Source organism: Bombina bombina, chromosome 4 (assembly GCF_027579735.1).
Source record: "Bombina bombina isolate aBomBom1 chromosome 4, aBomBom1.pri, whole genome shotgun sequence".
Classification (NCBI taxonomy): Eukaryota; Metazoa; Chordata; class Amphibia; order Anura; family Bombinatoridae; genus Bombina; species Bombina bombina.
Window position 1 is genome coordinate 688,255,942 of NC_069502.1, and position 13,432 is coordinate 688,269,373.

The 13,432-nt window shown below is 42.5% G+C and overlaps 1 protein-coding gene across 1 annotated transcript in view; it reads left to right on the top strand.

The window, feature by feature from the left end:
• CDC40 (cell division cycle 40) overlaps positions 1 to 13,432 on the top strand; it is a 183,825-nt gene that overhangs the window by 66,078 nt on the left and 104,315 nt on the right. The window contains exons 5-6 of the mRNA XM_053710851.1: positions 4,483 to 4,622; positions 11,348 to 11,444. Of these exons, the coding sequence (XP_053566826.1) occupies positions 4,483 to 4,622; positions 11,348 to 11,444 (237 nt within the window). The remainder of the gene's footprint in view (positions 1 to 4,482; positions 4,623 to 11,347; positions 11,445 to 13,432) is intronic.

Genomic DNA, 13,432 nt, shown 5'->3' on the forward strand with positions numbered 1-13,432 from the left:
AGGATCAAACAGGAGAGGGCCTCGGTGATCTTGATAGCTCCTGCGTGGCCACGCAGGACTTGGTATGCAGAACTGGTGAATATGTCATCGGTTCCACCATGGAAGCTACCTTTGAGACAGGACCTTCTTGTTCAATGTCCATTCGAACATCCAAATCTGGTCTCCCTCCAGCTGATGGCTTGGAGATTGAACGCTTGATTCTATCAAAGCGTGGGTTTTCAGATTCTGTGATAGATACTCTGGTTCAGGCCTGAAAACCGGTAACTAGAAAGATTTACCATAAAATATGGAAAAGATATGTCTGTTGGTGTGAATCCAAAGGATTCCCATGGAATAAGATAAAAATTCCTAAGATTCTCTCCTTTCTACAAGAAGGTTTGGAGAAAGGATTATCCGCAAGTTCTCTAAAGGGACAGATCTCTGCTTTATCTGTCTTACTACACAAAAGACTGGCAGCTGTGCCAGATGTTCAAGCATTTGTTCAGGCTCTGGTTAGGATCAAGCCTGTTTACAGACCTTTGACTCCCCCCTGGAGTCTAAATCTAGTTCTTTCAGTTCTTCAAGGGGTTCCGTTTGAACCTCTACATTCCATAGATATTAAGTTACTATCTTGGAAAGTTTTGTTTTTGGTTGCTATTTCTTCTGCTAGAAGAGTTTCAGAGTTATCTGCTCTGCAGTGTTCTCCGCCCTATCTGGTGTTCCATGCAGATAAGGTTGTTTTGCGTACTAAGCCTGGTTTTCTTCCAAAGGTTGTTTCTAACAAGAATATTAACCAGGAGATAGTTGTACCTTTATGTCCGAATCCAGTTTCAAAGAAGGAACGTTTGTTACACAATTTGGACGTAGTCCGTGCTCTAAAATTCTATTTAGAGGCTACAAAAGATTTCAGACAAACATCTTCTTTGTTTGTTGTCTATTCTGGTAAAAGGAGAGGTCAAAAAGCGACTTCTACCTCTTTCCTTTTGGCTTAAAAGCATCATCCGATTGGCTTATGAGACTGCCGGACGGCAGCCTCCTGAAAGAATCACAGCTCACTCCACTAGGGCTGTGGCTTCCACATGGGCCTTCAAGAACAAGGCTTCTGTTGACCAGATATGTAAGGCAGCGACTTGGTCTTCACTGCACACTTTTGCCAAATTTTACAAATTTTATACTTTTGCTTCTTCGGAGGCTATTTTTGGGAGAAAGGTTTTGCAAGCCGTGGTGCCTTCCGTTTAGGTAACCTGATTTGCTCCCTCCCTTCATCCGTGTCCTAAAGCTTTGGTATTGGTTCCCACAAGTAAGGATGACGCCGTGGACCGGACACACCAATGTTGGAGAAAACAGAATTTATGCTTACCTGATAAATTACTTTCTCCAACGGTGTGTCCGGTCCACGGCCCGCCCTGGTTTTTTAATCAGATCTGATGAATTATTTTCTCTAACTACAGTCACGACGGTACCATATGGTTTCTCCTATATTTTTCCTCCTGTCCGTCGGTCGAATGACTGGGGTGGGCGGAGCCTAGGAGGGACTATATGGCCAGCTTTGCTGGGACTCTTTGCCATTTCCTGTTGGGGAAGAGATATTCCCACAAGTAAGGATGACGCCGTGGACCGGACACACCGTTGGAGAAAGTAATTTATCAGGTAAGTATAAATCCTGTTTTCTACCTCTGTGATTGAAACAAACTTAAAACTTTTGATGCAATAGTATCTCACACCATCTGGTCTGCAATCTATTTACCCTTATTCTGAGAAGTACTGGATGGAGTGTGGGGTGGAAGGTACCCTAGGCCACATCTGGTGGGAATGTGAGTTGGTGAATTCCTTCTGGAACTAGATGATAAACCTTTTGCAAGCCTCTTTAGGTTGTTCTATAGATTTTTCTCCACTAATCATCCTTTTGATTATCCCCAAAGATATTGTATAAATATAAACTAAGTTTATTTAAAATAATGCTAAAGCGTGGGAAACGCCTTATACTCCTCCAATGGGCACAAGCGACTCATTCATCCGTCGCTGATTGTAAATGGACAGTTTCATATATGCTCCAACTTGAAAAAAACTTATGTTAAAGCAGATAAATTGAGTTTTCTTCTTAAATGAAGCACTATAATAAGTCTCGTGGGGAGGGGATGCCCTCACCCGGGTACATTCATTAACCCTTATGACTTTATTAATCTCATTACAATAACGCAGTATGCACTCAATTTGGTCAATGGACATCGCTCCATTTATTTCTGAAATCATAATGGTTTACTTCAAATGTGTTTTAGATAATATACTAATTGTATTGAACAGGCATTTGTATTTCTTTTCCTTTCTATCGTTTTTATGTTACAGTTGCTTTGTTATAATATGTACATAGCTTACGTTATCATGTTGTTATTTATATGTTCATGTTCATTAAAATTTCATAAAGAATTATTGAGCTAAAACAAAAAAGACTAATGGCAAGATTAGTTCTGCTGGACACTTGCTCCTTTTGTCAATCTAAGAATCGTAAAACGTCCCCCTCTTCTACCCTGAAAGCACAAAGTATTTGGTCTCCTCGGGAGGCAAGGTTACTTGTAAACATTCTCGAACTCTAGACAATCTTCAGGGATCCTCAGAGTTGGCCCAACCTCAGACAGGAATAATGTATTTGATGCCAATCAGGCAGTGTCACATCAGTGACTAATATCAATCATGATGGCAGAACATGGAGTTTTCCCTATCAATGATTGAAGTGTACCACATTCTTAGATGGGCCGAATGTCATTACTGCATATTCAGTCATTTACATTCCAGAAGTGAACAATTGGGAAGTGGTATTTCCCAGTCACCAATACCTTCATCTGGTGAAATGGTCTCTAAACCAGGAAGATTTCAGCCAGATTATGAGACACTGGGGCTTGCCAGAGAGAGATCTCATGGCTCCTGCTTGAATCAAAAGCTTCCCTAATATTGTGCCAGGTGGGTCTAACCAATGCTTTCATTTCTTTGATTCCAGTTAGGCAGTGTCACAGCAATGGCTAATATCAATCATAATGGCAGAACATGCAGCTCCCTATCGATGAACCAAGTTTACCACATTCTTAGGCCAAATTTCATTACTGCATATTCTCAGTCATTCACATTCCAGGAGTGAACAATTGGGAGGTGGTATTTCTCAGTCACCAATACCTTCATCTGGGGAAATGGTCTTTAAACCATGAAGATTTCAGTCAGATTTTTAGACACTGGGGCTTGCTAGAGATAGATCTCATGGCCCCCCGCTTCAATCAAAAGCTGCCCCAATATTGTGCCAGGCAGGTCTAACCAATGCTCTAGTTGTTCCCAGGCATATATTTCATAAGGTTCTGAAAAAGTTACTGTTGGAACAAAACTGCAGCTTCATATTTGAGAAGCTTTTGTCTTCTCTATTAACGGACTTCCCTATTCTTCACACCAAAAGGACCCTTACTAGCAATCTCAACCCTGTACATTTAATAAAGCTTATTTCTTATCTTAAATTTGTGAGTGTGTTGTGTTTATGTAATTGTATATTTTCTGCTGTTTACAGCCCAGCAGAGCACAATTAATTCTAATAATTTTTGCTGGTTTTAAAATGTGTATTTGGTTTTATAAAAAGAAACGCATAGGACTAGATAAGAAGTTGAGCGCTATTTAGCACTTTCGTTAGAGTACTAAACACACCAGAAGTAACGTTTTTGCATGCACAGTTTAGCACACATATTACATGTTGAAAGTAAAAATTTTGCGCACAAAAAAAAACCTTATGTGCGTTAACCAAAGTTCTTTGTATATTGTCCGCTTTTACTTCTCCCCACAGACTTCATAGACACCGACAATATGTGTGTGTGTATGTATGTGTATATATATATATATATATATATATATATATATATATATATATATATATATATATATATAATCTATATCAATATACAATTTTTATGATGTATAATAATTTATTTTCAATATTTTAAATGTAATAAATACATAATGCACTTTAATTTGACTCATGTTGGGTTAGTGCACATTAAGAATTAGTGTACTCCTCTCGGGTTTTACGCACATAGACAAACATTTGAGTGGAAATTATTCCAAAGTGTGTGTAACAGTTTATTTTAATGTATTTATGTTTGTGTTTGGTGCACTTCTTTTTGTTTTTTTTTTAATAATTTTTTTTTAAATCTTACTCTACTCTAGGTCTCCACTTGCGCAAACTCAACTCGTGCTTATTCAGTTTGCGCTCGGGCAAAACATTTTCTTTCAAGTTGTAATATGCGCTGAAGTTAGCGTGGTTGCAATATTGTAATATTGTGCCAGCTCTAATGTTAGCGCACCACTTGTAATCTAGCCCATATACTAAATGAGTGGTCCCTTCCTGTTAGTAATATTGCATCAAATTTCCTCAGGTATTTGTATTAACTTAAAGCTTTTCTTTCTGGCATAAGAAAAAGAAAACAACATCATGTGTAATACATACAATTACTTTTACTTTCTTTCCTATAGGTTTAACAGTATTTGAATCAAGTCAGAAAAAAACAGATAAGAGGAAAAAGCTGAAAGGAAGCAGTGCAGCTGATATAGATGGTTTCCTGGGTCCATGGGCGAAATATATTGATGAGAAAGATGTTGCAAAGCCTTCTGAGGTAAAATTCCACATGCTTAATGTGTAAAAGGCATGAGATGCAAATAATGTGATGTAGATGCTTTTGGATATGATACTTAAACAACATGAAACCCCACATTTTATTTTTGCGATTCAGAAAGAGCAGGCAATTTCTCTTGTTAAGTGTGTTCAGTCCACGGGTCATCCATTACTTATGGGATATATTCTCCTTCCCAACAGGAAGTTGCAAGAGGATCACCCAAGCAGAGCTGCTATATAGCTCCTCCCCTCACATGTCATATCCAGTCATTCTCTTGCAACCCTCAACAAAGAAGGAGGTCGCGAGAGGAGCTGGAGTTTTTACTTATCTATTCTTCAATCAAAAGTTTGTTATTTTAAATGGCACCGGAGTGTGCTGTTTTTCTATCTCAGGCAGTATTTGGAAGAAGAAACTGCCTGCGTTTTTTCTATGATCTTAGCAGGTGTAACTAAGATCCACTGTCTGTTCTCGACATTCTGAGGAGTGGGGTAACTTCAGAAACTGGGAATAGCATGCGGGGTCCTCCGCAAATGAGGTATGTGCAGTACTTTATTTTCTGGGAATGGAATTGACTAAGAAAATACTGCTGTTACCGTATGATGTAAGTACAGCCTTAAATGCAGTAGTGGCAACTGGTATCAGGCTGATAAATGTATGTGCAGTCGAGTTATTTTCTAGGGACTAGAATTTGACTGGGAAAATACTGTTAAAACTGAAATAATACTTAAGCCTTATCTGCAGTGGTAGCGACTGGTAGCAGGCTTAGTGATAACTTTGCATGACATTGGAAAATGTTGCTTTTTAATAAAACGTTTACTGGCATGTTATTCGTTTTTGTGAGGTACTTTGGTGATAAATCTCTTTGGGCAAGATTTTTTTCCACATGGCTAACATATTTTTTTGCATGGAAACAGTTATATCAGGGCTCCCACTGTTGTGATAGGAGTGGGAGGGACCTTGTTTTTGGCGCCTTGTTGCGCAGTTAAAATTCTAGCACAGTCTTCCTGCTTCTTCCTCCTTGATCCAGGACGTCTCTAGAGAGCTCAGGGGTCTGCAAAATTCATTTGTGAGGGAGGTAATCAGTCACAGCAGATCTGTGACAGTGTGCTTGACTGTGATTAAAAGCGTTAAATCTTAATTGATATCCGTTTTATCCGTTTTGGGTATTGAGGGGTTAATCATCCTTTTGCTAATGGGTGCAATCCTCTGCTAATAATACACTTCTTGTTAAGATTTGTTTAATTATATCTGTATTTTTTGAAGTGCTGCAGCGTTTTTTATATTGCTTGTAAACTTATTGAAAGTGATTTCCAAGCTTGCTAGTTTCATTGCTAAGTCTGTTTCAACATGTCTGATTCAGAGGAAACTGTTTGTTCATCATGTTCAAAAGCCAATGTGGAGCCCAATAGAACGATGTGTACCAATTGTATTGATATTGCTTTGAATAAAAGTCAATCCGTACCGATAAAGAAACTATCACCAGACAACGAGGGGGAAGTTATGCCGCCTAACTCTCCTCACGTGTCAGTACCTGCGTCTCCCGCTCGGGAGATGCGTAGGATTGAGACGCCAAGTAAATCTAGGCCCTTACAAATCACTTTACATGATATGGCTAATGTTATGAAAGAAGTATTATATAATATGCCCGAATTAAGGGGCAAACGCGATAGCTCTGGGTTAAGGGCAGAGCGCTGAAGACAAAAAAGGGACAGCGCAACTCGATTCAAGGTAGATTTTAATAACATCCAGATCTGCACACAGGTAAAAATACACTTACAAGATGTAAGTTGATAAATAGCAGTGGTTAAAATACAAGATAAGGACCCTCCAGGTTCAGGCTTAGCGTCTTTAGTAGCGGTTGAATTGTATCCGGCGTCTGATTCAAAACTCCCGGGTAAACGGCACCTATGCGCTGTATACGTCACAGGATCACCGCCTGACGACACTCCCCTCCACCTACGGATGTCCTTAGGATTCTACAGCGCGTGCCACACACCCATCAACCAATAGCGCTGATGACACGAGAGCCATGTCTGATACTGCGTTACAATTAGCAGAACATGAGGACGGTGAGCTTCATTCTGTCGGTGACGGTTCTGATCCGGGGAGACCGGATTCAGAAATTTTAAATTTAAGCTTGAGAACCTCCGTGTGTTACTAGGGGAGGTATTAGCGGCTCTGAATGATTGCGACACGGTGGCAATTCCAGAGAAATTGTGTAGGTTGGATAGATACTATGCGGTACCGGTGTGTACTGACGTCTTTCCTATACCAAAAAGACTTACAGAAATTATTAGTATGGAGTGGGATAGACCCGGTGTGCCTTTTTCCCCTCCCCCGATATTTAGAAAAATGTTCCCTATAGACGCCACCACACGTGACTTATGGCAGACGGTCCCTAAGGTGGAGGGAGCAGTTTCTACGTTAGCCAAGCGTACCACTATCCCGGTGGAGGATAGCTGTGCTTTCTCAGATCCAATGGATAAAAAATTAGAGGGTTATCTTAAGAAAATGTTTGTTCAACAGGGTTTTATATTGCAGCCTCTTGCATGCATTGCGCCTGTCACGGCTGCAGCGGCATTCTGGTTTGAGTCTCTGGAAGAGGCGATTCGCACAGAGCCATTGGATGAGGCTTTGAGCAAAGTTAGAACCCTTAAGCAAGCTAATGCGTTTGTTTCAGATGCCGTAGTACATCTAACCTAACTTACGGCTAAAAATTCCGGATTCGCCATACAGTCGCGCAGAGCGCTCTGGCTTAAATCCTGGTCAGCGGATGTAACTTCCAAGTCTAAGCTACTTAACATTCCTTTCAAAGGGCAGACCTTATTCGGGCCCGGCTTGAAGGAAGTTATTGCTGACATTACGGGAGGTAAGGGCCACGCCCTTCCTCAGGACAGGGCCAAACCAAAGGCCAAACAGTCTAATTTTCGTGCCTTTCGTAACTTCAAGGCAGGAGCAGCATCGACTTCCTCCGCTCCAAAACAGGAAGGAACTACTGCTCGTTACAGACAGGGTTGGAAAGGCAACCAGTCATGGAACAAGGGCAAGCAGGCCAGAAAGCCTACTCCCGCCCCTAAGACAGCATGAAGACAGGTCCCCCTACCCGGAGACGGATTTAGTGGGGGGCAGACTTTCTCTCTTCGCCCAGGCTTGGGCAAGAGATGTGCAGGATCCCTGGACGTTAAAGATTTTATCTCAGGGATACCTTCTGGATTTCAAAACCTCTTCTCCACAAGGGAGGTTCCATCTTTCGAGGTTATCAACAAACCTAGTAAAGAGAGAGGCATTTCTACAATGTGTACAAGACCTCTTAATCATGGGAGTTATCCACTCAGTTCCGCGATCGGAACAGGGACAAGGATTTTACTCAAATCTATTTGTGGTTCCCAAAAAGGAGGGAACCTTCAGACCAATCTTGGATTTAAAGATCTTAAACAAATTCCTAAGGGTACCATCGTTCAAGATGGAAACCATTCGAACCATCCTACCCATGATCCAAGAGGGTCAATATATGACCACATTGGACTTAAAGGATGCTTACCTTCATATACCGATTCACAAAGATCATTATCGGTACCTAAGGTTTGCCTTTCTAGACAGGCATTACCAGTTTGTGGCTCTTCCCTTCGGGTTAGCCACGGCCCCGAGAATTTTTACGAAGATTCTGGGCTCACTTCTGGCGGTACTAAGACCACGAGGCATAGCGGTGGCTCCGTACCTAGACGACATTCTGATACAAGCGTCAAGTTTTCAAAATGCAAAGTCTCATACAGAGATAGTTCTAGCATTTCTGAGGTTGCATGGGTGGAAAGTGAACGTGGAAAAGAGTTCTCTGTTAACACTCACAAGGGTTCCTTTTCTAGGGACTCTTATAGATTCTGTAGAGATGAAGATTTACCTGACGGAGTCCAGGTTATCAAAGATTCTCAATGCTTGCCGTGTCCTTCATTCCGTTCCAAGCCCATCAGTAGCTCAGTGCATGGAGGTAATCGGCTTAATGGTCGCGGCAATGGACATAGTGCCATTTGCGCGCCTGCATCTCAGACCGCTGCAACTATGCATGCTCAGTCAATGGAACGGGGATTACTCAGATCTGTCCCCTTTGCTAAATCTGGACCAGGAGACCAGAGATTCTCTTTTCTGGTGGTTGTCACCGGTTCATCTGTCCAAAGGAATGACCTTTCGCAGACCAGATTGGACGATTGTAACAACGGATGCCAGCCTTCTAGGCTGGGGAGCAGTCTGGAATTCCCTGAAGGCTCAGGGATCGTGGACTCAGGAGGAGAAACTCCTTCCAATAAACATTCTAGAATTAAGAGCAATATTCAATGCTCTTCTAGCTTGGCCTCAGTTAGCAAAACTGAGGTTCATCAGATTTCAGTCGGACAATATCACGACTGTGGCTTACATCAATCATCAAGGGGGAACCAGGAGTTCCCTAGCGATGTTGGAAGTCTCGAAGATAATTCACTGGGCAGAGTCTCACTCTTGCCACCTGTCAGCGATTTACATCCCGAGAACTGGGAGGCGGATTTCCTAAGTCGCCAGACTTTTCATCCGGGAGAGTGGGAACTTCACCCGGAGGTATTTGCTCAACTGATTCGTCGTTGGGGCAAACCGGATCTGGATCTCATGGCATCTCGCCAGAACGCGAAGCTTCCTTGTTACGGATCCAGGTCCAGGGACCCGGGAGCGGTGCTGGTAGATGCATTAGCAGCCCCTTGGGTTTTCAACATAGCTTATGTGTTTCCACCATTTCCGTTGCTACCTCGACTGATTGCCAGGATCAAACAGGAGAGGGCATCAGTAATTCTGATAGCGCCTGCGTGGCCGCCCAGGACCTGGTATGCAGACCTAGTGGACATGTCGTCCTGTCCACCATGGTCTCTTCCTCTGAGGCAGGACCTTCTAATTCAGGGTCCTTTCAACCATCCAAACCTAATTTCTCTGAGGCTGACTGCCTGGAGATTGAACGCTTGATCCTATCAAGGCGTGGGTTTTCGGATTCGGTTATTGATACATTAATACAGGCTCGGAAACCTGTGACCAGAAAAATTTACCATAAAATATGGCGTAAATATTTATATTGGTGTGAATCCAAGAGTTACTCATGGAGTAAGGTTAGGATTCCTAGGATATTGGCTTTTCTACAAGAGGGTTTAGAAAAGGGTTTATCCGCTAGTTCGCTAAAGGGACAGATTTCAGCTCTGTCTATTCTTTTACACAAACGTCTGGCAGAGAATCCAGACGTCCAGGCCTTTTGTCAGGCTTTGGCTAGAATTAAGCCTGTGTTTAAAGCTGTTGCTCCTCCGTGGAGCTTAAACTTGGTTCTTAAAGTTCTTCAGGGTGTTCCGTTTGAACCCCTTCATTCCATTGATATTAAGCTTTTATCTTGGAAAGTTTTGTTTTTGATGGCTATTTCCTCGGCTCGAAGAGTCTCTGAGTTATCTGCCTTACATTGTGATTCTCCTTATCTGATCTTTCATTCAGACAAGGTAGTCCTGCGTACTAAACCTGGGTTTTTGCCTAAGGTTGTTTCTAACAGGAATATCAATCAAGAGATTGTTGTTCCATCATTATGACCTAATCCTTCTTCAAAGAAGGAACGTCTTTTGCATAATCTAGACGTGGTCCGTGCTCTGAAGTTCTACTTACAGGCAACTAAGGATTTTAGACAAACTTCTTCTCTGTTTGTCGTTTACTCTGGACAGAGGAGGGGTCAAAAGGCTTCGGCTACCTCTCTCTCTTTTTGGCTTCGTAGCATAATACGTTTAGCCTATGAGACTGCTGGACAGCAGCCTCCTGAAAGAATTACAGCTCATTCCACTAGAGCTGTGGCTTCCACCTGGGCCTTTAAGAATGAGGCCTCTGTTGAACAGATTTGCAAGGCTGCAACTTGGTCTTCACTGCATACTTTTTCCAAATTTTACAAATTTGACACTTTCGCTTCTTCGGAGGCTGGTTTTGGGAGAAAGGTTCTACAGGCAGTGGTTCCTTCTGTTTAATGTTCCTGCCTTGTCCCTCCCATCATCCGTGTACTTAGCTTTGGTATGGGTATCCCATAAGTAATGGATGTCCCGTGGACTGAACACACTTAACAAGAGAAAACATAATTTATGCTTACCTGATAAATTTATTTCTCTTGTAGTGTGTTCAGTCCACGGCCCGCCCTGTCTTTTTAAGGCAGGTTAAAAATTTTAAAATTATAACTCCAGTCACCACTGCACCTTATAGTTTCTCCTTTCTCGTCTTGTTTCGGTCGAATGACTGGATATGACATGTGAGGGGAGGAGCTATATAGCAGCTCTGCTTGGGTGATCCTCTTGCAACTTCCTGTTGGGAAGGAGAATATATCCCATAAGTAATGGATGACCCGTGGACTGAACACACTACAAGAGAAATAAATTTATCAGGTAAGCATAAATTATGTTTTTTTACGAGTTTCCAATTTACTTCTGTTATCTGATTTGGTTCATTCCTTTGTTTAAGTGCAAACCTAGGAAGGTTCAGGAGCAGCAATGCACTACAGGGAGCAATCTGCTGACTGGTGGCTGCACATACGTTCCTCCTTGTCATTGGCTCACCCAATGTGTTCAGCTAGCTCCCAGTAGTGCATTCTGAATCCTTCAACAAAGGATACTTGATAATAGAAGTAAACTGGAAAGTTGTTTAAAATTGTATGTTCTGTTTTTCATGTTCCTTTAATACAAAAACGTGTTTTATAGGAAGAGCAGAAAGAATTGGATGAAATAACTGCAAAGAGACAAAAGAGAGGCAAACAAGAGGAAGATAAACCTGCAGAAGAGAAAACTATATTACATGGTATGTATTATATCCAGGTGGTTTATGCTTAAAGCAGTATTTCCAAATGGCTTTGTATTATCAAATGCTCATATACCCTTTATAAAATATGCATATGTCTCAGCACAGAAACTTCTGAAAGCTGACATCCGGCAGTTCTATGCTCGACATAATGTTATAGCAACAAAATACACATTTCTCCAACATTGGTGTGTCCGGTCCACGGCGTCATCCTTACTTGTGGGAAATATCTCTTCCCCAACAGGAAATGGCAAAGAGCCCAGCAAAACCTGTCCATATAGTCCCTCCTAGGCTCCGCCCACCCCAGTCATTCTCTTTGCCGTTGCACAGGCAACATCTCCACGGAGATGGTTAAGAGTATGTGGTGTTTAGTTGTAGTTTTTTATTCTACTATCAAGAGTTTGTTATTTTAAAATAGTGCTGGTATGTACTATTTACTCTGAAACAGAAAAAGATGAAGAGTTCTGTTTGTGAGAGGACTACCGTGGATCTAAAGGATGCGTATCTACATATTCCTATCCACCAAGATCATCATCAGTTCCTAAGGTTCGCCTTTCTGGACAAACATTACCAGTTTGTGGCCCTCCCATTCGGGTTAGCCACTGCTCCAAGGATTTTCACAAAGGTACTCGGGTCCCTTCTAGCGGTTCTAAGACCAAGGGGCATTGCAGTAGTACCTTACTTGGACGACATTCTAATACAAGCGTTGTCTCTTTCAAAGGCAAAGGCTCACACAGACATCGTTCTGGCCTTTCTCAGATCTCACGGTTGGAAGGTGAACATAGAAAAAAGTTCCCTGTCTCCGTCGACAAGAGTTCCTTTCTTGGGAACAATAATAGATTCTTTAGAAATGAGGATTTTCCTGACAGAAGTCAGAAAGTCAAAACTTCTAAACGCTTGTCAAGTTCTTCCTTCTATTCCACGTCCTTCCGTAGCTCAGTGCATGGAAGTGGTAGGATTGATGGTTGCAGCAATGGACATAGTTTCTTTTGCGAGAATTCATCTAAGACCATTACAACTGTGCATGTTGAAACAGTGGAATGGGGACTATACAGACTTGTCTCCAGTGATTCAAGTAGATCAGAAGACCAGAGACTCACTCCGTTGGTGGCTAACCCTGGACCACCTGTCCCAGGGAATGAGCTTCCACAGACCAGAGTGGGTCATCGTCACGACCGACACCAGTCTAGTGGGCTGGGGCGCGGTCTGGGAATCCCTGAAAGCTCAGGGTCTATGGTCTCGGGAAGAGTCTCTTCTCCTGATAAACATTCTGGAACTGAGAGCGATATTCAATGCTCTCAGGGCTTGGCCTCAACTAGCAAAGGCCAGATTCATAAGATTCCAATCAGACAACATGACGACTGTTGCTTATATCAATCATCAGGGGGGAACAAGGAGTTCCCTGGCGATGAGAGAAGTGACCAAAATAATAAAATGGGAGGAGGATCACTCCTGCCACCTATCTGCGATCCACATCCCAGGAGTGGAAAACTGGGAGGCGGATTATCTGAGTCATCAGACATTCCATCCGGGGGAGTGGGAACTCCACCCGGAGATCTTTGCCCAGTTAACTCAATTATGGGGCATTCCAGACATGGATCTGATGGCGTCTCGTCTGAACTTCAAGGTTCCTTGCTACCGGTCCAGATCCAGGGATCCCAAGGCTACTCTAGTGGATGCACTAGTAGCGCCTTGGACCTTCAACCTAGCTTATGTGTTTCCACCGTTTCCTCTCATTCCCAGGCTGGTAGCCAGGATCAAGCAGGAGAGGGCCTCAGTGATCTTGATAGCTCCTGCGTGGCCACGCAGGACTTGGTATGCAGACCTGGTGAATATGTCATCGGTTCCACCATGGAAGCTACCTTTGAGACAGGATCTTCTTGTACAGGGTCCATTCGAACATCCAAATCTAGTCTCCCTCCAGCTGACGGCTTGGAAATTGAACGCTTGATTCTATCAAAGCGTGGGTTTTCAGATTCCGTGATAGA